The 24,683-nt window shown below is 50.9% G+C and overlaps 1 protein-coding gene across 3 annotated transcripts in view; it reads right to left on the minus strand.

Moving 5' to 3' along the window:
• Positions 1–346: 346 nt before the first annotated feature.
• The window catches only part of B3GAT1 (beta-1,3-glucuronyltransferase 1), a 34,578-nt gene continuing 10,241 nt past the window's right edge, over positions 347–24,683 (minus strand). The window contains exons 2-6 of one of the 3 annotated variants that reach the window (XM_058856986.1): positions 16,591–16,709; positions 13,153–13,625; positions 9,641–9,937; positions 3,728–3,845; positions 347–2,665 (exon numbers count right to left, since the gene is read on the minus strand). In XM_058856986.1, the coding sequence (XP_058712969.1) occupies positions 3,759–3,845; positions 9,641–9,937; positions 13,153–13,625; positions 16,591–16,594 (861 nt within the window). In that variant the 5' untranslated portion in view covers positions 16,595–16,709 and the 3' untranslated portion in view covers positions 347–2,665; positions 3,728–3,758. Of the gene's footprint in view, positions 2,666–3,727; positions 3,846–9,640; positions 9,938–13,152; positions 13,662–16,288; positions 16,431–16,590; positions 16,710–24,683 lie in introns of those variants that run through there. The other 2 variants (XM_058856985.1, XM_058856987.1) reach the window with 2 other exon arrangements.

A 24,683-nucleotide genomic window follows, 5' to 3' on the forward strand; every position in this document is an offset into this window, starting at 1 on the left:
GCAGGGATCAGACTTTGGCTGGGGTAGAAAGAAAAGGGATTACAGGTGGGAAAACTCAGCCCTGCTTTCTCCTTAAAGCTGCTGTGGGACTGTGGGTCCTGGCTCCTTTTTTCTTTTTGTCCCTGTTAACAGAAATTTGGGATTTAGGTAAACGTGAGGTTCTTGTAGCTCACCAGCTCCAAGGCACAGAGGAGCTGCAGCCTCCTTGGGGAGAGGGAGAGATGAAAGCTGAGCTGTGAATCCTGCAGAACTCCAAGGAGTCGCTGCTTTCTGTGCCAGTACCAGGATTCAGGCTCTGAGAGAAACACCAGGCTGTGTCTATAATGGAGGTGCAGGGTATTCTGGCTCTTAGAAACCATCATTTTATTTAACAAATTTAAATACAGTTTGTTTAAAACTGAGAACAGACAGTGCAGCTGGAACACACTCCATCCTGGCCAGGTCTGTCACACCTATCTCTGCTCCCCAGGGCCACGGCAGCTCTGGGACAGCTGAAAGGGCCCAGGCTCCTGTGGCCAGAGCAAATGTGCAGGGCTGTGTTCACAACTCCATCCTTTGCATTTTTCTGACAAGTTATTTCCTTCCAAGGAGGGAAGGTTGGAACCCAGCAGGGACTGGAATTCAGATTAGTGAACCAAAACATGCAGCTCGGAGAGGACATCAGCTGGAAACTATTTCAATGCTATGAAAACTTGGTAGTCCTTGAAAAATGTCTCTTTCCACTGTAGGGTTTGCAGACTGAAGGGAACTTGGAAGGCCAGTACAGTAACAGAATAAATCTACTTGAGTGCAGAGTTTTAATCCAAGGTAACAATACCTGTTCCCATAGAGCAGCCAGCAGCATCCAACACTTCCTTTCCAAGTAGTGCTTCAGCCATTGCATCTAAAAGGAACATTTTTGTAAAGGCTTCTGTGGCTGGGAGCTAAAGAATGTGACTTTTCCCCAATGGTTCTGATATACAGCGGGAGAAAATAACTTACAAAAAATATTTTCCTTTGAAATATCAGGAAATACATAATGTCATTAGTCCAAGGGGAGACTTCTGCACCGTGAAGCCAATAACCAAACCCAGAGCATTTTAACAGTTCTATGTGTTAGGGCTAAAAATAACCAAGTCTATTGCAGGATTACATTTTTCCCTCAGTTCAGAGGTAAAATTGTGCTTCAAAATTTTTGAAGGACAGTGGTGGGGGGTTGTTCAAAGGTTTGACAACAGTTATGAAGGGGGAGGGAATTTAGGGGTTTTGGCTGGGGAGAAGGGGCCTGTTGTCCCTCAGTTTTTGTCTCAGCAAGTTTGGCAGTCCCAAACAGAGTCACCCAGGGTGGCAGCACCACCAGGTGTTGGATAAACAGAGCCCTGAGCCCAGGATCCCCTGCCCAAGGGTGCTGCTCTCTCCTTCAAAGGGGACTGGGAGCTGCTCCAGGGTGGCTTTTCACTCCAGCTCTGCAGCAGCAGAAAAAGGGGCTGGGGCTGAAGGATGCACTCCAGTCAAATGGGAAATGCACTAAAATCACCTCTTAGCATCCAGTCCCTAGTTTGAAGGAGTTTCATTTTTTAAGAGTAGAAATTTACCTTCAGAGCATCCCACACCTAATGCTCACAGGAACCAAATTAGGGCTAAACAGGACCAAGGTCTGGATGAATATTACGGTGGGTGGCCCCAGCAATGCCATTAAACCCCAGCTCCAATTAATTTAGCATTTTTAGAGAACCACGTGCTGGAGCCATGACTCCATCCAGGATCAGTGCTGAACTGGAGCAGCAGCTCCCTGATCCTGTCCCTCCATCCCATCTAAGAAAGATGGGGACAAACCTTTCAGCAGGGACAGCACAAGGGTTGATGGTTTTAAACTCCAAAGAGGATATATTAGATATAAGGACATTTTTTTACGCTGGGGGTGGTGTCACACTGGCAGCGGTTGCCCAGAGAGGTGGGGGATGCCCCATCCCTGGGAATATTCAAGGCCAGGAGCAACCTGGTCCAGCTGAAAGTGTCCCTGCCCATGGCAGGGGGTTGGACCAGAGGACTTGAAGTCCCTTCCATCCCCAACCCTTCCATGATTCCATGACCACAGAGGAACATCAGGGTGCCCCCCAAACTGAAACTGAGGGAGGAAAAGGAGAGGGAAATCAGAGAACAGTGATGCTTAAAGGGTTTGTTCTAACCTGCCTTGTTTTTTCCCCCTCCCCAAACCTTTCCTGTCTTGTGCAGCGTAACAAACACTGATTAAAGTAGGTTTAAAATTAAGGGCTAAGGTGCCATCTCGGAAGGCAGCTGTCCCCTCCACGGCCAGAGAGCTGCTCAGGCTGTCACACATGGCCACAAGGTTCGTGTTTCTCAGCAAAACCAGTCCCCAGGGGCCACTGCCATGGCTCTCCCTCAGCCCAGGTGCTGGCAAACAGCCCCCGCTCGGTGCAGCCACATCCCAGCCGGAGCCTCCGCGCCGGGAGCTGCCAGTCCTGGCTTTCTGTGCTTTATTCTCCACCTCCGGAGCGTCTGCTGGTGCCCCGAGGCCAGGAGGAAGGGCAGGGGATCCGGGCAGTTCATGGATGCAGTGTTGCTTGTTTTTTCACAAGTGGGAGGCGGCAGAGGTGCTGGCTCCCGCCTGGCTGGCTGGGTGGATGCTGTGGAGAGGAACCTTGCAGGTTGTGCATGAAGAAATCTGCAACAGAGACACAAGCAGCATGGAGATCACCCCTGTGCCTCGCTGCAGAGCCACCCCAAAGCCCTGTCCTGCTGCACATCCCAGGGCTGTGCTGGGGGAGCAGCTCCAGCCCCTTGCAAAGGCTGGAACACAGAACCTGGTGCAGGCTCTCCTCCTGCTCTCCTCCTGCCCTGCCAAGGCCACAGAGCAGCAGGCAGGGCTCCATCTGCTTCCCCCAGGGAATGGGACATAAGGGAGCTCACTGCAGGTAAAAGTTCACCACTGCTGAGCAAATCCACCCCCTCCCCGCTCTTGCTTCTCAGGACTCAAGAGCAGCAACCTCCTCTCTCCCCAGGCCTGGTTCTACACTCCACTGGAAGGGAATTGTGCATTTATTTCTTTGCCCATAATACTGAAGGACAGCTCCACAGGCTGGGTGCAGATACAAGTGAATAGCTCATCCTTCTTTCCTGCAAACCCACTGCAGAAACACCCAGGGCATGAAGAAACACGAGTCAGCCATCAGTGTGTGTTCTTTCTTCCTTTCCAGTGGAAAAGAGGCCCCATGTTCTCCTCAGGTGAACAAACACCTCAGGTGGGGTTTAATCCACACCTTCCCATACTCATCACTGCCTCTCTGTGGCTTCAGTGTGGGTCTAAATTAAATATTTCCCTCAGTGAAAGCTTCTGCCTGGCCAAAAATCTTTTTGCTGGCACTGCTTTGGCTTTCCTCAGGTGTTGGCATGTGGATGAATCCACACCCCTCACCCCTGTGCTTTAGCTATATTGAAGTTAATAAGGCAACCTTGTTTACACAAGGATTTTTCTTAATGGTGCAATTCCTGCCTAAACTCCCTGCATTTCTCTTCCCCTCAACCTCTCAGCAGGTATTTAGCACTCTGTCTTAAAAAATAGATGAACTCTAAAAAAACACAAGAGATATTAACTAATGGTCTTGAGAAGTTTAGCAGTAAAGGAAAATCAGGGTTGTCGAAAGTGGAAATTATAAAGAATATTTTTAAGAGTTTTTCTCCTGCCCTTGTGTAGCTTCTCAGTGCTGTTGGAAACACGTGCTCTTACCTGGTGTTGGTCTCCGTTCAGCCATGCACAGTCAGATTTCCACATTGGGATCTGTGAATCCTTTCTTGCCCTCGTTCACCAGCACAGGCTTCTCTGTCCTTGTGTGCCAGACTAAAATCTGAAGAAGCCAGCAAAGTCATTAGCTGCACCTCTCCAGTGCACTAAAAAATATCCCTGCACATTAAATCAATAGTGCAATTTAACCAGCCATCCTGGAGCCTAATGGTGCATCCACCGCTGAGAGGGGCTTTGCATAAACCTTCATTTAGGCAGAGCTGCTGCTCTGCAAAATGCACAGTGCACAGAAATTACCCATTTTACAGTGTGCTGTCGTGGGACATTAACCTGCTCCTTCCATGTAGTTATCGAGCAGCTCCCTCCGAAGGCTCATCAGCCTTCCAATGGGCTAAGGCAGCTCCCTCCCAGCCAGGGAATCACATCCCTGCTTCCCCACACTTCCAGCTCCCTCCCAGCCAGGGAATCACATCCCTGCTTCCCCACACTTCCAGCTCCCTCCCAGCCAGGGAATCACACCCCTGCTTCCCCACACTTCCAGCTCCCTCCCAGCCAGGGAATCACATCCCTGCTTCCCCACACTTCCAGCTCCCTCCCAGCCAGGGAATCACATCCCTGCTTCCCCACACTTCCAGCTCCCTCCCAGCCAGGGAATCACATCCCTGCTTCCCCACACTTCCAGCTCCCTCCCAGCCAGGGAATCACATCCCTGCTTCCCCACACTTCCAGCTCCCTCCCAGCCAAGGAATCACATCCCTGCTTCCCCACACTTCCAGCTCCCTCCCAGCCAGGGAATCACATCCCTGCTTCCCCACAGTTCCTCAGCTGCTTCCTTAGCACCTCACCCCCTCGGCCCGTGGAGTCACTTGGAGGGGAAATGCAAATTCCTGATGTTTAGGTCACGTTGTGAGGGAAGAGGCACCACCAGCTCTTCCCATCACCATCCCTGCCTTTGCTTGAGGGAAATAGAACCTGAATTCTTCAGCACATCCCTGAAAACCCATTGCTGGGGAATGAATTCCTAGTCTGCCCCCTAACCTCAGCATCACTTCTCTTTTTTAACTTTTAAATCTTTTCCAGAGCATATAAAGCCACGAGAGTGTGACTGAGCTGGGAAGGACTCCCTGCTGCTGCAGTGCTGCCTCTGCTGCCTCAGAGCTGCTGGGGCAGGAGCTGCTTCCAGAATCCTCCCTTCTTCCCACCAGCTCTGGGCTGCACACAGCCTCTCACAACCCAGCATCACCCTAGGGACCCCCAAAATCCCCCTCCCCATCCCTTTGGAATGCTGGCCCCATACAGCCACCCCCTATTCTGTCCCAAGTATTAAAACCCCTCCCCAGATTGCTTAAAACTGAACTGAAGCTTCTCCTAAAAGCTTCCCTTGGTCTTGGCAGCAAAGTTCCACAGAGATCAGCATCTCTGGAGGAGAACTGAGGTAGTTGAGTATTTCAGGAGGGCTGTTACAGGAAATGGTTTCTCCTTGCTGTGCTCAGACGGTTCTGGAAGCTGCTTAAAATACTCAATTATACTCATTCTTCCCCCTGGAAGCAGGATTGCTGGGAGCAGCTTTTATCCTCTCTGAACAGGTTTCCTGCTTCCCCTCACCTGTGCCTGGCTGTTTCCCACCTCGTGGGGTTTCCCTCTGGTTGCCATGACAATCCCCTGCGCACCGAATCCTGCAAACTCCTTCCACCCAGCCTTCCTGAAAAACCAGGCCACGTCCTGCTTCTAAAGGATGAACAAAGCACCTTTCAAAACCCTCCTGGTTCAAGCAGAGCACCTTCCCCCACCCTCCCAAGGAGCTTGTTTGACCAAATTTGTCTCTGATGTGAGCAGTCACCTCCTGCGTGGAGCTTAAATCTCTGCTAATACTGAAGCAGTGGAGACCAACTGCTGGTTGGAGAGGGTCCAAAAATCCATTTCATCATCCCCCACAACCACTTCAGAGCCCGCCCATCAAAGTCACCTTTGATTCCAGCCCTGCTCTCCCCACGGCAGCGACGCTGCTGCAATTACTGCGCTGCTTGCCCGGGAAAAAGCAAAACCCAACAGCGCTCACGAGTGGCTCTCAGGGCTCTGCAGTGATGGTGAGAGGATAAACCAGGTGCTGGAGAAATCCTGTAGCCAATTCTCCTCTTCAGAGAGAGCTGGTGAGAGCCCTTTGCGCTCCTGGCACGGCACACTCAGCCCTGCTCGTGGCCCAGGCACTCGCTCACGCTTCAGCACGCAGGGGACCACAGCTACACATCATCAGTGCTCTCCTTCAACTGGATCCCACCTCTGCACTCTTAAAGCCAAATGCCAAAAAAGGCAGATTAAGTGAGCTAAAATAGACCCATTTTCAGAGTTTGCAGCTTGCTAGAGCAGATTTTACCATTTTTCATGCTGTGCTCTTTAATGTGGGAGGTAGATCACCATTTAGTACTGAAACATTTGCTTTTCCTTTCAGCCAGCGCTTGTTTTTTCAGCAAGCAGCGTGTTTTATGCCTCAGAGAAGCTTTGGCTCTCTCACAAGAGACCAGACAGTGAGGGGGACCAAATATCTGACTTTTCCAGAGCAGTTGTTTCATACAGATCACCCGAGGGACTCCCCTTTAAAAATACTACTGCAAAACCCTTCCACTCATTTACAGCCCTGCCATTCAGAGTCACGGGACTCAAAATAGATCTAGGAGATCACAAGGCTTCATCTCCACAGCAGAACAATTCACTGTCTCCCAACAGGAGATTAAAAAACAAACAGAAGTGTTTGACCTGCAGTGGGAGGGGATCACAGGGTTTCCAGCACAGAGACCCTCCCAGGAGGGATTCAGGAACTGTTGTTTGAACTGGAAACTATGGAATGGGAAAAAAAAAGAGACACGAGGCTGAAAGGGCAGCTCTGCTCCGCCTTCTCCGGCCTGACAAGAAAATGTTCCCCCAGCAGTGGCAATAATGGTGCCCATGGGCCTGTCTCTGCTTTAGTCCTCCCTGGCTGAGCTCACTGCAGATTGTTCCCCTGGATGTTCTCAGAAAATGGGGAGCAGAACGTCCCCCCTTCCATCAGCCTCACAGGAATGCCAAATCCCAGACCTCCCTCCTGTGCCAAGGGATTGAAGAGAGGATGGTTTGATCTGGGGGCGTGGGGAAACAGCAGAACTCCAAACACAGAGAACCCTTCTTGCAAAGCTCTGTTTCCTTACAGCTCCAGCATAAACCAACCCTTCTCTCCTCATAAGGAGGGGTAACTTTCTCCTCAGCAATTAAAACCAACTTTCTTTACTTTCTCCTTCATTCTGGCCAGTTCCCAGACCCAAGATAATAAGCAGGATATGTGATCTTTGGCCTAAACTTCAGCTTTTTGCAGGAGTGTGCGTTTGTGGGCTGAATTCTGATCAATATTACCAGCAGTGCACGTAGGGAAGGCAGCATTTTTGGAGAACAGATGTCTGTGCTTATCTTACACATTCCTCTGATCCCTCCTTAATGACTCTATCTAAGCACATCATAATTTTTAATGTAAATCTCCCTGCAAAGCAGGTGTGTGGTTATGTTTAACAGAAGCAAAGCACGACAAGTGCTGGGAGCACAGGAGACAGAGAGGAGCCTGTGCTTTGGGGTCAGAGGACCCCAGACCACAGCTGCCTTTGGTCCTTCTCTGCTGCTGGGCCAGACTCTTCTCCTGGTAAAATGGGTGAGTAAAAGCAGAAATGGAGATTTCCAGGGAAATGGAGGCTGCTGGTGCCAGCTGAAGCAGAAAGGCAGAGCCCAACCTGCAAAGCTGCACTCGGAGCCTGCCAGGAGCAGACAGCATTCAGCTCACAACAAGGACCCTTGTGAGCTCTCCCCAGCCCAGCCAAGAAAAGAAACTCAGTCTGCTTCCGATGCTGGCCAGCAATCCCTGCTGCTTCCTCCCCATCCCTGACCTGGGTCACAGCCCTGCCTGGCTCCAGCACCATTTGTTTCCTCCTGCCTGGAAACAACATTTTCCTTCCTCTCCTTGCTCCACGTGCTCCTCCAGGGCCGTCATTTCCCACCCCCAGCCTTTTAGCACAGCTTCCTTCCGACAGGTATTTATTTACAGCAGGGACAATGAACCAAAGACTGAGTTACTGGCCACGGAGTAAACACCCCTAATCTTCTGTGCACAGCATAAAAGCAGCCTGTCCATCTCTTCTGCCTGTTGGAAACACATTTATTTCCACACAGTGCCCAGGATCAGCGATCTAATTTTAATCCAATCTCTTTCCCCATTCTTGGGGGGCTGGTTGGGTTATTTGTCCCGGCCATGGACAGCCATAACCACAGAAATGTGGATTCAGAGAGGCACAGCAGGTATCAGATAAAACCCAGACTTGCTCCTGCCCCTTGGCTCCTTCTCCTTATTCCTGGATTCCTTGTGAGAGCACTGCTGAACATTCAGATTCCTGTTTTTTTCCATGGCTTTGGAGCAGTGCACATGGAAATCAGGCAGAGGGTATCAGTCACATTTTCTTTTCTATCCCAAAAAGGATGGAGAACTGGATCCAACACTGAGGCCGTTAGCAATAACAACTTATTTGCAATAAAAGAGCAATTCTGTTGGGGCAATTAAGCAATAAAGACTCTCTAAATCAGGCTGGCTGATGTTTGTAGCAGCCAAAGGTGTGGGAGTGTTACACAGGGGTCTCTGATCTCAGAGGGACCCCCACCACACCTCCAGTGTTTAGGGAACCCACTCACAAAGCTTCAAATCCCTTGACAGCACCTCTGTGGCTGATGGGCTGTGATTGATGCCTGTCACTCTAACCAGCTTTGTCTCATGGTGTCTCCCACGCTTCCTGTCAGCCCAGACAGATTCATCTCTCATCTCAGACTGGGAAGTCTTTAGGAGAAGAACCATCAGTGGTTTTTGTGTTATTTAGCACATGGGGTCCTGCTCCCTGACCCAGCAATGTGCCCAGGCAGCATTGATCAGCTGACAGCAGTAAAATCCTCCCCAAATGGAGCTTCCTGGAAGCCTCCTGGAGCTCAGAGCAATATCCCAGGCACTAAAACATTTCTGTATTATCTCTGACACAGAAAGATCCAGGTTTTTGTGGGCACCTACAGCACAGATATTGCACAGATGTCAGGAGGGAGAAGACAACTTGGCAGCAAGGCAGAGAGTGTGTGAGCAGCCCTTCCCTGCAGCCAGGGAAGGCTGTGGCTGTTCCTCCTGGGGTACAGTTCACAGGGGCCCACAGAGCCAAACCTCAGCGTGCCACAGCACTCAACCCCCCAGTCAGGAATTCACATTAAATAAGTGACATTTCACCCACGGAATTCCCTGCTCCAGGGGATCAGCAAAGCCACAGGAAAGCCCACCTTGAAAATAATATTTTTTAGGGGTAATATAAGAAAGAAGAACAGTTACAGGGGAGAGAAGACTGTATTTCAAGGCTTATGCAACCACTAGAAGCCTGCAACTGAAAGAGATTTAGTGCATAATTCACACATTAGTGCATAATCCCCCATTGCCAGCTTCCACGACATGGGGGTGTGCTCCCTCCAAACACAGAGGAGCAGCCTGGGGGAGACTGAGGCTCAGAACCATCTGCAATTTATTCATGAGGGGCAGTGGATGGACAGGCACTGATCCCTCTCGTGTCTGTTGAGGACCCAGGGAACGGCTGGAGTGCCAGGGCAGGCTCAGGTTGGATATCAGGGAAAGGTTCTTCCCCAGAGGGTGCTGGCACTGCCCAGGCTCCCCAGGGAATGGGCACAGCCCCAAGGCTGCCAGAGCTCCAGGACAGCACTGCCAGGGATGGATGATGTGGACTGGATGATCCTGGCGCGCCCCTTTTAACTCAGAACATTCTCTGATTCTATGCAGTGACAGAACAACGGGGAAAGCTGAGGTTTCTTCCTCAGCACCCCCACACGAGGAGGAGACCATACCTTAGTGCAATTGGCAGCCTTGGGCTCAAGGTCGCTGAGGGTGACCAGCTCTCGGAGCAGGCTGCTCTCCTGGTAGCCGCCCTTGACCCCGCGCAGTTTGAAGTAGGCCTGCGAGCGCTGCAGGATGAGCCTGAGGTTGACGGCGAAGCCGGCCATGTCGATGGCGAAGGGGCGGTGAGGATCAAAGACGGTTTTCCAGCCGTACACCTTCCCCGCCGCGTTCACCTTGGGCGACTCGTAGCGCAGGCCGCCCACGAAGGCCACGGGCCACACCGACACCTTCCTGGTGCTGCGCATCTGGGGGCGAGCACACACAGGGATAGCTGAGCCCACACCAGCTCTCCTTTGCTGCTAGCTAAGTTTTTAGCTAGCTGAGGCAGAGAAGTTCCCTGGATTGTTTGTTTTGGGGTTTTTTCCTTTTTTCTTGGAGCTGTTCAAACCCAGCCAAACCCCGGGAGCTCACGGCTGTGGCCCACCAGGGCCTGGGCCTCAGCTCTTTCCACCACCAGAGGGATTGATAAGAGCCTGAGCGAGCCAAGCTACACCCCATGAAAAGGACTTTTCTGGATTTCCCATCTCTGCAAACAGCAAGAGGTTTTCTTGTTTAATATTATTCAATTTCTGTTAAATAAACAGTTTTTTCCACTTTTCTCCAAGAAAATCTTCTTCCCGAACCACTTAGAGGAGGGGGTGCTTGAATTTGCTTTCTGGAAGGACCGCATTCAAAGTTTCTCTCCCAAATTTGCCCTAAACCAGGACAAACACAGTTCTTGGCACCATTTATACAGTTATTGGGACCAGCAGCCCCTGGCACAAACACCTCACCTGGCACCTTCAGATTTTAGCTTGTATACTTTTCAAATTCTGCTCTGGTGTGATTCCTCAGAGGCTCCTGGAGCAGGGGCTGGCCAGAGTTAAAGGAATAAAGCAGGGATTTATTAAAAGCCCTTCCAAGGATCACCTTGGGCACTGCAAGAGCCCGGCCCTGGCTCCACCCAGGATGGGCCCCGGCTCAGGAGTTTCACACTTGGATCAGTTTTGCTCCATTTCCATCTCGGGGTGAATTGTGCAATTGCAGCTGCAGGTGATGCAGTCCCATCCTCCCAGGTTGCTCTCCTCAATTCCCTGCTGCTTGTGCTTTTTGGGGCTGGAGCTGCAGCGCTGCCCTTGGCTGTGGGGCTGGGGAAGGATTGTTGTGTGTGCCTGAGCTGTGAGGAGAACTTGCTGACACTTTGTGTGGAGTTCAGAGTCAGGTACCAGTGCAGAGCCTGGAAAATGTGAAAGCTAAAACTGAAGGCATCAGGTGTATAGCTCTGAACTCCATATGGAGTGTGGGCTGCTGTCTTCACATCCTGGTCAGAAAAAGCAATTCCTCTGGGCCTGAAACTCAAGGGCACCTCACTGTCTCAGTATAAACAAAAAGTGAGATTGGGGGGAGAAAACTGGGGGTAAATAACTTAATTACCTAAAGCTGTAATTGGAGAATTAACCCCTGATATGTAAATGGACCAAACTTATATCTGTCTAAAAAACTCATGATCATCGTCTATTTTGGATGTAGCCCCTTGGGGAAGCTTCATCTGCCCTCGATGTACCTGAAGGTAGAGGTCTCTTCCAACCTGGTGATTCTGTGATTTGAGCTGCAGTCTCAGGCTATGTAAAGCTAAGGGCATCTCGCAGAGTGAGGCACTGCAGCTCCCAGCCTGGGGACAGCTGGGAAGAACAGCCTCTCCAGACATTCCCAGCAGGCAGGACAGTCCTGTCTCGCTGCTCCTGCCCTGTGGAAAGTGCCTCTGCTCCCCGTGGTCACCAGAAAAGGAGCGGAGCCACCAGGGACCCCTTTGGCCACCTGCACTTGCCAAGGCAGATGCTTTGAATGCCACTCACCCCCAGCACCCTGCCCTGCTCCCTGGCAGGCTCAGCCTCCCGTTCAGCTCTCAGCTCACTCTCCTAGATCAGGGATCTCCCAGAGCTAATCTCATCACTGCTAATTACTGCAAACGAGTGCAGAAGAGCTCTGGCACTTGCCCTTCCGCATTATACAGCTGCTAACGGCAGCCCCTGTCCACAGGGAACAATAATGTGTGTCTCCTGCATTTCACAGCACATTTCCTTGGCTCGGTGACCTTAACTGCACAGACATATCTGAGAGGAGAAACCTCTACGAGCACAGCACACGAGTGAATGAAGGAGCCCTTTCTGCTTTATTCATGTGAGGAGTCTGTCTCAAGATGCCGCCAGAGCCAGCCTCAAAGGGGACGGGGGAAGAAAGAAATTCAGTCTGAATTCACTTTCAGCTTTCAAAGCGTGTGTATTCCTGTGGCTGTGCAAGCTAAAGTGAGAGCCATTGGGGAGGGGAAAGAGGCATGTATGAGGAAATAAATAGGAGATCCCTGCTATGAAAACTGGCAGCTGGTGGGGAAGGAAGCAATCCTCCTTTCTTGTCCCTTGCTGCAGGAATTTGGTGTCAAGAGAGCAAGGGAACAAGTAAATTCTGAGCTGGGAGCTAGGTGAGGTACCTGGCACTGTAAGACCATTCAAACCTGCAGACAGGAGCTCATTTAGAGCCCCAGCTGGACTGGAACAGAGAGCAAAAGTGGGAAAGCCCAAGGAAAAGCTTCCCCTCCTCAAGCCCAGACTGTCAGGACATGCTGAAATTCAGCCCTGGAGCTGCCACCTTCCAGGGGGAGATGTCAGCCCCTCTGGCTGCTGAGAGCAGCCTGGGACACATCCACCCTGAGTGCTGGAATAGGAATTGCTCCAGGGGGAAAAGCTGCACCTCTCCTGGCACAGAGACATCCCTCACCCAGGCAATGCATGGAGGGCTCGGCTCTTCCAGGAGGGGAAGCAAAATCTCTGACAAACTCCTGCTCCTCGAGACAAGCACAGAGAACATCTCTGAACAAGATGTCCTGGAAAGGCTGTGGCTGTGCTGACACAGCTCAGGGGTGGCTGCTGCCTCAGCCAGGGTCTGACAGCTACAGAATTTAACCCTGGCATGGGAGCAGGCAAAGGCAAACCACAGGGAAGGAAAAGGATCCCTCAAATAAAAGCACATGGGCATTAACAGACAACCAAGTGGTGGAGGAGGAAGGTGGATAACATCAGATCAGCTGGAAATCTCCAGGACAAGGCAAGGAAGGAGGATGGCTGAGGTTTCTTTGCACGATGGACAGCAGGGGATGTTCCAACCCTAACAAGGCTCCCCACAGGGGAAGGCAGCTCCTCATTAGCTCCCTTTCCATGGAAGCTGCCTCCTGATTACACACCACAGATAAGCCGGGGTTCCCATTGCTTCCCACGGGAGGCTTTGGCCCTGGAAGCACACAGGGTAATGGAGCTCCTGAGAAAACCAGAGCACAGCTACAGTGACTACAGCCAAAACTCATTCAGAGCCCAGGAAAGGACATGCCCAGCTCACATCTCACAGACATCTCCTCAGCTCACTCACAGCATCTCTCACCCCCTCCCCAGGCTAATCAGCCCCACTCATCCCCCCAGCAGGCTCTTACCTCCTCGAAGAGCTCCAGGCTGTAGGTGTTATCATCATCAGCAAAGTAAACAATCCCGGGCTGGCTGTTGTTTTTGTTAAAGGTCTCTCTCAGCCACCTGAGGGCCAGGTTCCTCTGCATGGTGCCTCGGGGGATGCGGGGGTCCCTCATGTCCCCCCGCAGTTTGTAGTTGCGGGGTGTCTCCACGTTGAGGTGGGTGTAGTTGAGCCCCGTGTCCCGCAGCAGGCGGGTGATGAGCGGCGTGCGGCGCTGGGAATCCTCCACCAGGATCCAGTGCAGGTTGGGGACGTGCAGGAGGGTGTTGGCCAGCCTGGTCAGCTCTGCCTTCTGCACCGGCCGGCTGTAGGTGGGGGTGACCACGTGGATGGTGGGCAGCGTGTCTGACCACGGGGGTGGGCGCGTGTAAACGTACTCTGTCCTCACCACCTCCACTATGTCCCGGTCCGACAGGCAGTATTCCTTGGAGTCCAAGCCTGCAGCGAGATCACGCTGGGAGTCACCACCATCATCTGGGCAAGGGCATGGAGAGAAGAGAAAGCCGCATGGACTCGGGCGTCCGGGGCTGCGGCCACCAGCGGGTCACCCTCGTGGGTGCCAGCAGAGGAAACAGGCTCGGGTGGAGGCTTTCATAGATAAGGGCACGGATAAATAAAGGCATCAGGGACAAACACACGTGAGAAAAGGAGATTCTGCTGCTAGAAAACCAGCACCAAAAAAAATAAAAGGTCTGAGAGCCCAGGACAACTGGGCTGAGTGCTCACAACAAGCAGCTTCAAAAAGCACCAAGAAGAGACAGGATTGTAGAGCAAGATAAAGAAAATAACCACGTGGAGTGATGATCCATCATCCCTGAAGAGCTCCAGTGCACCACGCTCAGTGGGACAGGGCTCACAGATCTGCACTCAGGAGCTGGAACACCTGGACTGGGAGGCAGGAAAAACCTGGTGGAAAACACCAGGCCAACGAAGATCCCCTACAGCACGGTTTGGACAGTGCCCCACTGCTCTCTGACAGGCACAGAGATGTGGGGAAAGACACACTTTAAATCCAGAAATGGAGAGTGGAATTAAAGCCTGTAACTGTAGGTTTTTTCCTGCACACACTCTCCCCTGCCTCAAAAAGGCCCCTCCAGCCTCTGAACATAACAGCCCCCTCTCAGGGCTGCAGGTGTGAGCAATGAACAGCCTGAAGATCAGATACTCTGATCCAAACATAAAACCCCTGCAAATCACAATCAGCTCGAGGAAAACCAGTGTTGACACCCCTGCCACTTTTCCAGGGTGTAACTTCCACGTTTTGCACTGCAGAGCAGCGGGAACACCACAGTCTGCAGAGATGAAGTGGGACCCCTGCTCAGGATGTAAGGCTGCCCCTCCAGTGGGCACAGAACGTTTTGAGCCATAGATTCTTCACAATCAGGTAACTACCAGGAACTTGAGATGAGAAAGGACAGGAACAGAGATCCATTAGGTCTGATCCAGCAGGGGACTACCCATGGCTTTTTCATAGCGTGTCATTCTTCCAGCAGCACAGACTTTGATACCTGAACCAAATGAAGGCTTTGTACTGCATGGCATTGACAGGGGCAGGGTGGATATCTGGGGGAGGGAGCAGGGTATGTGTTGTTATCACACCCTAAGTACTGCAAAGCGCCTCAGCATCACACAGCAGAGCTCTCTGAGAGCAGAGAACGCTGGAATCAATTCAGAAATAAATCTGCAAAATGCATTTTACACAGACAAGAATATAATTAGCCAGGATGGTGCCTGAGACAGTTTGCAAAGCCCTGCAGGTCAAAGGCTCAGCTGTGAGCCCTGGCACGGGGAAGTGCTGCTGTTCTGGGCATCTCCAGGTGCACATCTCTCTCAGCACCTGTGAGCAGAGCATCTCAGAAACACTTCACAAGAACAAAATTATTCCTCTCAAGAGCTTTCAGGTCGGTCTCTACCACCACTCACTTTCCACTGGGGGCTCTGAGAAGCAGAAAAGCGTCTCATCAAGGTCACTGGTGAATTCTTGACCGAGCCATTGGAGCAGTCTCTGTGCTGTAACTGCAGAGGCCATCCACAGAAAGCAGATTTTAGGGCAGTGATAGACCTGCTGTACAGACAGCAGTGTGTTTTTAGTCATCTTTAAAGTCCACTTTTAGAGCCTGGTAGATCCTTTTCCTCTGAAACACTGTCCACCTTCCAGAAGAGATCAGAATCATTTTTCCCTGCCCAAAGCCTCAGAGGTGGCTGTCAAGAGAAAGGGAAAACTGAACTTCCTCAAACTCAAACTGCACATCAGTGTCCAGCAAAGGGATAAGCAGCTATGGAGGATGGAGACAAACACTGAAAGGGGAGAGAATCCCTCAGAAAAAGGGACCAGAGAGGATGAAGGTGTCCTGAAAATGAGCTGGCCTTCTTCCCCCAGACCAGCCTGCCCATAGCAGAAGGGCAGAATCAAGAAGGAAGGTGGCAGAAGGCAGAGTGGAGTCTTCCAGCCCACAAGAGCCCTCATGGCCCTTAGATATTGCTGCTGTGCCAAGAACAGGACCAAACTGGGATGCTTCTGGCCAAAAGTGTTCCCTCAGAACTTCCTGGAGCCCCCTGACTTGGACCAGGGCTGTGTTTACTGCAGTGTGGAATCAATTTCTCAGTGCCCTTTAACTCCCCCAGGCAGGTGAGATCTGGCTCTTGCCTTCTTTCAAGAGCAAGAACACTGCTTTTCTGCTTTGCTTAAAAAGTGCTCTCAGCCTCCCGTCTCCCAGAGCAGCTGCCTCGAGTGGCAGCTTTGTTTCCTCTGCTCTCTCTCTTGCAGCTTTCCCGCAGGAATAACTTTGTGTGCAGAGCGCTGCCAAGGCCAGCAGGGAGGGAATCCTCTCTCAGGGAACAAAGAGAAGCAGCACTCTGCATTTAGGCCATGAAGAGCTCTCCAAGTGCAGCAAGCACATCCCATGGCGTGGAGTTTGATGCCTCTGAAGAGCCCCTACGAGCACTGGGCTGTTCCTACAGCAGAGGTGGGGAGGCTCCTGCATGGGCATGGTCTGGGAGCTGGGATGAGCATGGCTGCCATGGAGAAATGAAATGAGAGAGGAGATGAGGACGAAGGGGGGATGCACGGACTTGGCATGGGCTGGTTTGGTTTCTCTCACCCTTGTGCACTGCAAGCAGTGGAGCAATGGTGCTCTGGTGCCAGACGGTGATTAGTAGTGTCCAGGGCAGAACTATCAGCACGATAGCCAGGATGTCTCGTCTCTTCGGCATCTCCAAGACTGACTGGGCCCACAGCTCCTCATTACCTGACAGTGAAAACCCCAGAGACAGAACAGCAGAGCACATGGAGAACAGAAATAAATGGGCAGGAAGGAGCAAGGACAGAGAGAGAGAACGCGAGAGAGGGAGAGAGCAGCCAAGGCGACACGACTCGTGGGTCTTACCAGTGCTTACAACCCACCCATTGCAGAAGCAGGTTTGGAGGGGCCTCGGCTGCTGAGCCCAGGAGCAGGAGAGCACTTCTGCAGGGCACTGCTGGAGCTGCCAGCAGGAACCTCAGGGACTCATGTGGAAGGAAACCTGCAACACAGAGCAAAGGCCAGTAGGCAGAGAAAGTGCCAGAGTTCTCCTGGAGAAGAACAAACCCCACTGAGGCAGTGAGCAGCAGCAGTGCTGGGAGGTGCCTGCTGGGTACCCAGTGCTTTCCCTTTGCATCCCCTTGTCGAGCAAGTCCCTCTTGTCAGCTGAGTAAAAGCTGCTCAGTGCTGCTGTGTCTGAGCCATCCCAGTGGAACAGAGCCTTCCCCTCAAGCCAGCCAAGCCCACGGGAGGAGCAGAGACTGCCACAAGCACACCACGCCAGCCTGACACATCAGCACATGCTGTGACCCCCCAGATCCTCTCCCTTGGCCAGGCAGAGCTCTGGGGTGGCTGCACCTCTGCTCCTGGGGCACAGAAACGTGATCCTGTATTTTTCCTGATGCCTCAGGATTTCAGCTGTTCTATTTCTCACACATTTGTAATCCTGTAATTTGTAATCCTTCAGTGTGGAACTCCAAACTCCACACACACTGGGAGCTGCTGCTTCCCCACTTTGGGCAGACACAACAATTCCTCTCCAGGCCTGGCAATCAAGGACACCTCACTGCCTCAGGCCCCCAGAGATGGAAACAAAAGGGAGTTGGGGGCAGCAAACTTGGGGGAAATTCCTTCATTCCCTGAAGCTGGAACTGGGAGATGAAACCCCAATGTGCAAATGGACCAAATTTATAAAAGTGTGAAACCTGTGAGCCCTGGTCCATTTTGGGTGCAGCCCCTGGGGGGCTTTATCTGCCCTAAATGTACCTGAAGCCCTTCAATAAATAGAACTGCTTTTTATTCCATTAATTTTGTCTGGCCTCTGTTTTTTGGTAGCCCCAGAAAAAGGCATCATTCCCATCAGCATTCCCTCAGCTCAGCCCATCCTGCGGGCAGCTCCAGCACAGCCAGTTTTAGCTCAGGCTTCCAGCAGCCTGCTCAGGTTGGTTCCCTCTCAGAGGTGCTGTGCCTGGAGTATATTAAAGTGCCACAATGGCTTAGTTTGATGCAACACGAGCACATACAAGATTTAAGCAGACTGTATTTCATGCCGGCGCCTCGGCAAAGAGCAAAGCGCAGCACTTAGCGGGGCTGCCACGCACAGAGGGCAGTTTGCAAACACGGGTAGCAGTTTAGTGCTGCTGCTCCCATGTGGGGCAGAGCATTAGAGGCTGCTAAAAGGGCTGCAGAGCAGGCAGGCAGAGCCCAGGGATACTGCAGAGGAGCAGGATGCTCTGGGAAAAGCGCTGCTCTCCTGCTGACAGTGATCTGGGAGTTATCAGGTCCCCTCCTTAAATCCCCTCGGTGCCACGCTGCTTGTGCAGATATTTTCCCAGGGCTTTTTCTTGATTGCGTGGAGAAGTCCAGGTTCAGATCCTTGATTAGCCCAAATTGGATTGATCTGAGTTTCCCTTGGCCGCTGTACAGCCAGCCCCCAGCACTGAGCCCACTTGGAGTGAAATAGCTCCAAGAACTGACAGGTTTTTCCTCTAAGGGAATCTTGCAATCAAGCAATATTCAAGTGGCTGGACAGAACCTGGTTCTTCCAAATTAGCACTTCAATCACAAAGACATTAATTTACCAAGGAAAACAAGAGGGAAAGAGGTGGTAGGTTGGGCTTTGTCCTTAAAAGTGTCATGTAAATGTCCCTCAACTCAAGTTTCAGTGAATAATTTTTTTTCCATGCATACAAAACTCAAACTTGTAGGAAAATTTCCAGCCAGCTTTAGCAAACAGCCAGTTCTCCAGTCAGAGCTCCCTCATTTATTTTCAGAATTGGTGAAAGCAGCCTCATTCAGACAAAATAAACCAGGGAGGAAAAGGAGGAATTATTCCAGCAAGCATCAGCCTTCTGCTGTGTCCCTGTCCAGCTCCTGGAGCCAGAGAATTCCCACTGGCCTTGATCTGCCAAAGCACAGTGCCCTGAGGAAAGAGCATCTGGCCTCATCCCTGCTGTCCCTGTGGTTGCTGACTGTGCCTGAACACAGGACAAGGAGTGTTGGCATCCTTGGAATCCTCTGACAAAGCTGGAACAGGTCCCCTGAGCATCCCTGCAGGGCAGGGCCAGATGGGGCAGCTGGAAAGGCTGAACACCATACCCGGTACAGTGCCTTCCCCAGAAATGCACCAGGGAAAGGATTCTGCTGCTGGAGAGGGGCTGGGAGGAAAGAGCAGCTAAAAAAGTCACCCAGAACCCATTCACTGCCCCACAAGCTGCCACAGTGGGCTGGCATCACCAAATGTTTGTCACGGGCAGCTTCCTCTAACACAGCCTCTACTTAAATCTGCCTTTTCCCTGCCTCCTGCCCATCCAGGCTCAATTCAGCCTCGTCCCATGGGACAGGCTGAGCTTGCCAGGATGGAAAATGGGCTGTTTTGTGCTGGGGTGCTGCTCTGCTTTCCAACCCCTGAGCACTGGTGAGAACAAGCAGGCTCCAATGATTGTGATTTGCTCTGTCCCCAGCGTCGGTTCCCTTCCATTTGCTCCGGAGCGTTCAGCAGCTCCCTGGTCACTCAGCTGTCACCATGGGCTGCCCAGGGCCAGCACAGCCCACTCGTGGCCCAGCAGGGAGAGCTGCCAGGCACAGGGAATGTTCCAGTGCTCCCTTCCCTGTCCCCCCAGAGCTGGCTGAGCTCCCTTTGCACCATCGGCGCTCCTGGGCTGCAGATGCCACTCAGACGTGGCTGCAGTGAATGTCCCCAAAGGGCCACGAGGCCAGGCTGGGTCCCAGATGGTGATGAGGGGCTGGCAGGGACATGGAGCCAGAGCCTGACCCCAGTTCTGGCCACACTGCACCCTGAGCTGCCCAACAACATCCAGGGAGCACCACAGGCTCTGCTCTGCAGCATCTCCTCACTGCTGATTCCTGAAGGGATTTGCTTTTATTGATGATCCTGGCGGAAGGACGTGGTAAGAATTCCTCTGGGTCAGCTGTGAGCACTGTGAAATCTCCATCCAGAGCTTTTCAAGCTTCCCTCTCAACACCCTGATGCCACCGAGGGCCTCGGTGTGAGGTGACGTGGGCTCTCAGTGTCACAAAGCCACGCTCCCCCTCATCAGGTGCCAAAGCTGCCAAAGGTGAAATCCATTTCCTCCTGTGAGCAGCATCAGCCAGGGATTGCATGGAAGCCTGTGATTTTACACTGCTGCTGAGAGGAGTCACAGCTCCACAGCCTGAGACAGAGGGCTTCCCTAAATCCCAAAATTCCCTTGTTGCCAAAGCCAGGCGATGATTTTTGTTGCTGTTTGAGGCACTAGACAATAATTGGTCAGGGAGAAATGATGCTTCTCTTCAAGGCATTCACTGCACCCCTTCCCCAACAACACCACTCTCCTTTTCTCACTGAAATTGTTCAAAACAAAACCTGCTTCATTCAGATTGTCACTTTTAAACTTCTCCTATCTCCTCTTCCCCAGGGAAATGAAGGAGGAACAAATTCAAACATCAATTAAAACAATCAAACTCTATTTTCCACTACAGAAAGTATGAAAGTATCTTGCCTTTTTTTTTTCTCACTTTTGAAAAGTGAGGTGAAAGCCACAAATCACTGGCTCAAATGTGATTTGGGGGTTAAAGTACTCCTAAAAGAAAGGAGTTTTGCATGGTTTTGGGAAGAATCGGGTGCCACACGATGAAAGAGATCCCCATCCTCCGGCAGAGGGCAATGGTGTCGAGGAATGACAATATGGAAAGGGCACTGATCTAATAAAAAAGCTTTAATAAATCCTGGAGCCACGTGTTAGTAACATGCTGGATTATTAAACAGTGAAGGTTCTTTTTTTAAATCAAGTTAATTGGCATCAGCTCTGACACTTGCCATAGGAAGGAGTGATTTGATCTGCAACCTTTATAGTCATTTTTACCTTCATTCCTCCTCAGGGGCTGCTCAGCCCCAGTGTCATTAATCCTTGGTTTGCCCACACTGAAGAGAAGTGATTTAGAAAATGTTAAACTAAAGAAAGGCTTGATTTGAATTTGTACCTATACATCTTACTGGAGTAAAAACATTGTCTAGATGTGAAAAAAACACACCCAAAAAAATCCCCAAACAAACACAGCAAAGGCTTTGTTGTGCTCCAAACAAGCCGGGAAATAACAAACAAAGGCTGCCAAAACCTGCAACAAAAGCTTTGCAAGGAACACAAACACTCACACTTCAGGATATTCTCACCAAAGGCTTTTCCCTCCCAAAATCTAAACACAAACCTTTCACTTTTGGAACAGGAGCTGGGTCTGATCCCTGCTGAAAAGTGATGCTGGATTGGCACAAGACAGAGTTGGCGCCTCTGCTCTGCCCACCTCAACCCACAAGCCCAAAATTCCCTTCTGGATTCAGAATTCAGGCTCAGGCAGGCGTCTGGCACAGAAATCAGAGCCAGGGATGTGAGTGCAGGCATGTCCTGCCCGCTTCCCACAGGGGAAACTGAGGCACGGGGTGGTCACAGCACAGCAGACCCTGGGAACAAGGCAGGATCAGGACAAGGGGCCAGGCTGGATGGGGCTGGGAACAGCCTGGGATAGCGGGAGGTGTCCCTGCCCATGGAAGAGGGTGGAACTGGATGAGATTTAAGTTCCCTTCAACCCAAACCAGCCTGGAATTTTGGGATTCTGGAGCAGCTCTGAGCTCCAGGTGCTCCACACTCATCCCTGCTCCTTCCCACACTGCTTGGCAGGGGATGGGCACTCCAAGCCTCTGTCTAAGATTTTTGGTATTTGGCAGAACAGGCTTGTAAAGCACAGGCTAAAAATAAAGGTAGTAATAAAAGCCTCTTGCTCGTTAATTACTCTGTAAGCCATTACTGCCTAAAAACCCCATAACTTTAATGGGGGCTATTATAAGTATAGTAGCAAAACTGTGGAGCTAATTAGTGTTTAGTTATTAAGCAGAACATAGCCAGAACTGAGTAATGAGCACACAGAATTGCTGCTTCTTGGAGGGTTTAATCAGGGGTGGTGGTTTCAAGCTCAGATTCTCCCCATGCAGGGGACAAAAGGACACAGGATTTTCAGGCCAGGCCTCCCAGAGAGCTGTGAGGGGGAATCATCCCTGAGCTGAGCAGCACAAAAGTCGGATTGCAAGTCAGCAAAGGGAGGGAGAATGATCAGAAGTGTTCCAGCTCTCCAGGAGAATCCTTCCAGCTAGAGGAGACCTGGATTTATCCATGAAAATCTGGGTTTTGGAGCTGATGCTGCAATGGAGGGTGAGAGTTTGTATCATCTCTTCACCCAGCATTTGTTTCCTTCTTTTAAAAATTAAAATAATTCATGTGGTCAGAAATACAGAAATAATACTTTCTCTTTTCCTTTTTTTTTCTTTTCAGTTTTCAGAAATTCAGAGATGCTGGAAAAGCCTGGTAAGGAAGCTCAGTTTCTGGGGGCTGTTTTTTCACTCAGTATTTTCTCCAGCTTCACCTACAAACCACAGTCACTGCACTTGCCTTGGCTGCAGAGCCGTTCCTTGTGTTTCCCAAGCTGCCACAGAAACTGAGGCACAAAATTTCCCTGACCTTGCAACAGCTGAGGCAAAACCCGACCCACCCTTTCCTTCCAGCCTGAGCCCTGTTGCCACAAATGGGATCAAGAACACAGATTATCTCCCAGGAAAAAAAAAAAAATAATAAATAAATTAACCAAGCTTCTCAGAACAACACTTAAATTTTAAAGCAAGCATGAGCAAAGTGGATCAAGGGAGCTCAACACAAGCACAATTAGCTGCTGGAACTTATTGCCACAGGATATTGAGAAGAACAAGAACTTAACAGGATTCGAAAAAGGATTAGTTGTGTATGTGAATAAACTGCATATCCAGAATTAGAATGAACCACCCACCAGTTTGGAAAACATATAAACCCTTGAGTTTCAGAGCTTCAGCCAAATATTAACAAGCATCAGAAAGTTTCTCTTCTCCAGATTAATCCCCCCTCCATGGCAGAATCAGCACAGGAGGTGTGGTAGCACTGCTCTTATGTTGTGACACAGTCCCGAGGTTCCACTGCTTCCAGCAGCACGGCCCATCTCCTGGGAAAGCTTGAAAAGATGGGATTTATTGTCCTAAATGTGTTTGTTTTGCTGTACAGGCTCTCACACCGCAGTCATCACCTCAGTGCCCAAGTGCTGTCCCAATTTTCCTTAACCACAAGCACTGCACTTCCTCTCCTTCCTGCTCCAAATCATTCCCAAGGCTGGAAAAGACAGGAATCCTTTTATTAAATGATTTTGGAAAGGGCTGAACCTGGGCTTTGAAACTTTCTTCTGCTAAGCAAAGCAGGAGCAAAAAAATGTGTCACACACTTGGGCAGCAGCAGCAGTGAGGCTGCTGAGGGTCCTGGATGCTGGGAACAGGGAATGGCAGCAGCTTTAGGGATTCTTTCTGCTCCCAGAGGATGCTCTGCCCTGCCAGGATTGGCAGCACCCTCTCCAGCCAGGAAGGCTGTGGCTGGAATCAGGTCTGGGGTGAGGAAACCTCTCCAGCACCCAATCCTCCCTGATCAACGCTGCACCTCACACGTGGCTTTTAAAAAGCATCTCTCCCAGATGAAAAGCTGTTTGACTTACAGCCCGCTTCCAAAATAGAAAGGCAACTGGGAGTCGTTTTTCTTTGGGAAAAGTTGGTGGGTTAAGGTTGCTTGTGGGTGAATGGTGGGGAAATGCTCCAACAATTCGCTCACTTAAGGGTTTCTCCATCCAAGTCTCCTCATCTGGTGACACTACACACCTGGAGTTGTCCCCTCTGCTCAGCTCAGACCACATCAGCACTGCCAGCATCAGACACATTCCCAGGCTCTCTATTTCCACCTCTGTGGTCTGCACTGCACTGGATGTTTTGTGCACCGCTGACTCCCATGGATCTGAAAAAGTGACATTAACAAAGGATGACCCAATTTCAACCTGATCAGGCTAAATTCCCCAGCTCCATAATAGGCTTTGCATATGCTTTGTCCAAGGGGTTTGAAGGCACGAGCTGCCACGTGACACCTCATGGGAACAGGTGGCAGGTTGGAATGACCAAACCTCACTTTTCCAGAGGAAAAGACTCACCTTTCCAACCTGCAGGCCAGCAAACTGCTTTTTTCTGGGATGTGCAAGGCTGAATCATTGAACCAAAGGTGTGTCTGGACTTTCCTTTCTCCTTCTACCCAAGGAAGCCTAACAAGCCAAACCAGTACAACACAACAGGACAATAAAAGGAGACAGATTGGTGCTCACAGATGCTGGAGCGAGGATTCCATCACCTCCACCATGCACAGCTTGTGCTGGTGATGGTTGAGAGAAGCCCCAGGCTTTTATACCTCGTGTGAATTAACAGTGGAGGATTCTGTGGGTGTGTCTGGAGCCCTGGGATACGCTGGGAGCCGCCTCCCCCCACGCTGGCACCTGGCAAAGTTCACAAATCCAAGCCTCAAACAGGAAAAGCTGTGCCCAGCAAGCCACAAGGCCTCATTTTATCTCCCAGTTCCCCAAGTTCTCAATTGCAGACCTGAAGATGAGCCTGCTCTCCTCACACACCCCGTGCCAGGGGGGCACAGCAGGGTGGGACACACCTTTGGCATCACTCAGCAGCCCCACAGCCATCAGCACTCACTTTTAATTAAAGAGTTCTTCCCTACCTCTGGAAGAAAATAAATCCTGCTCTATTTAAAAAGAGTTATTAATAACCTGATTCTAATGTATAAAAGGGGAGAAAGAAACTCACGGAGTTGTGAGCAATCTTGTCCTCTCCCACTGCAGAAAGCCACCACTGGGCTCTCTAAACACCTTAAAAAGGGATTTAGTTTTTAAAAACATGATTATTCTCTTTTCAATAGCAAACATCAAATATCTTAAAGGTGCTTTTTTTAAAAAAAAAACAAACATGAAGGCATCCAAATTCTCCATCACTTTTGGAAACAGCAGCAGCTGCTGCAGGCACAAGTCCCTGAGGACAGAGGTGAAGTAGGAACTGCTGTTGGAGCTGCAATGCCCAGGCTGGGAGATG

This window comes from Poecile atricapillus, chromosome 25, assembly GCF_030490865.1.
Source record: "Poecile atricapillus isolate bPoeAtr1 chromosome 25, bPoeAtr1.hap1, whole genome shotgun sequence".
Lineage (NCBI taxonomy): Eukaryota > Metazoa > Chordata > Aves > Passeriformes > Paridae > Poecile > Poecile atricapillus.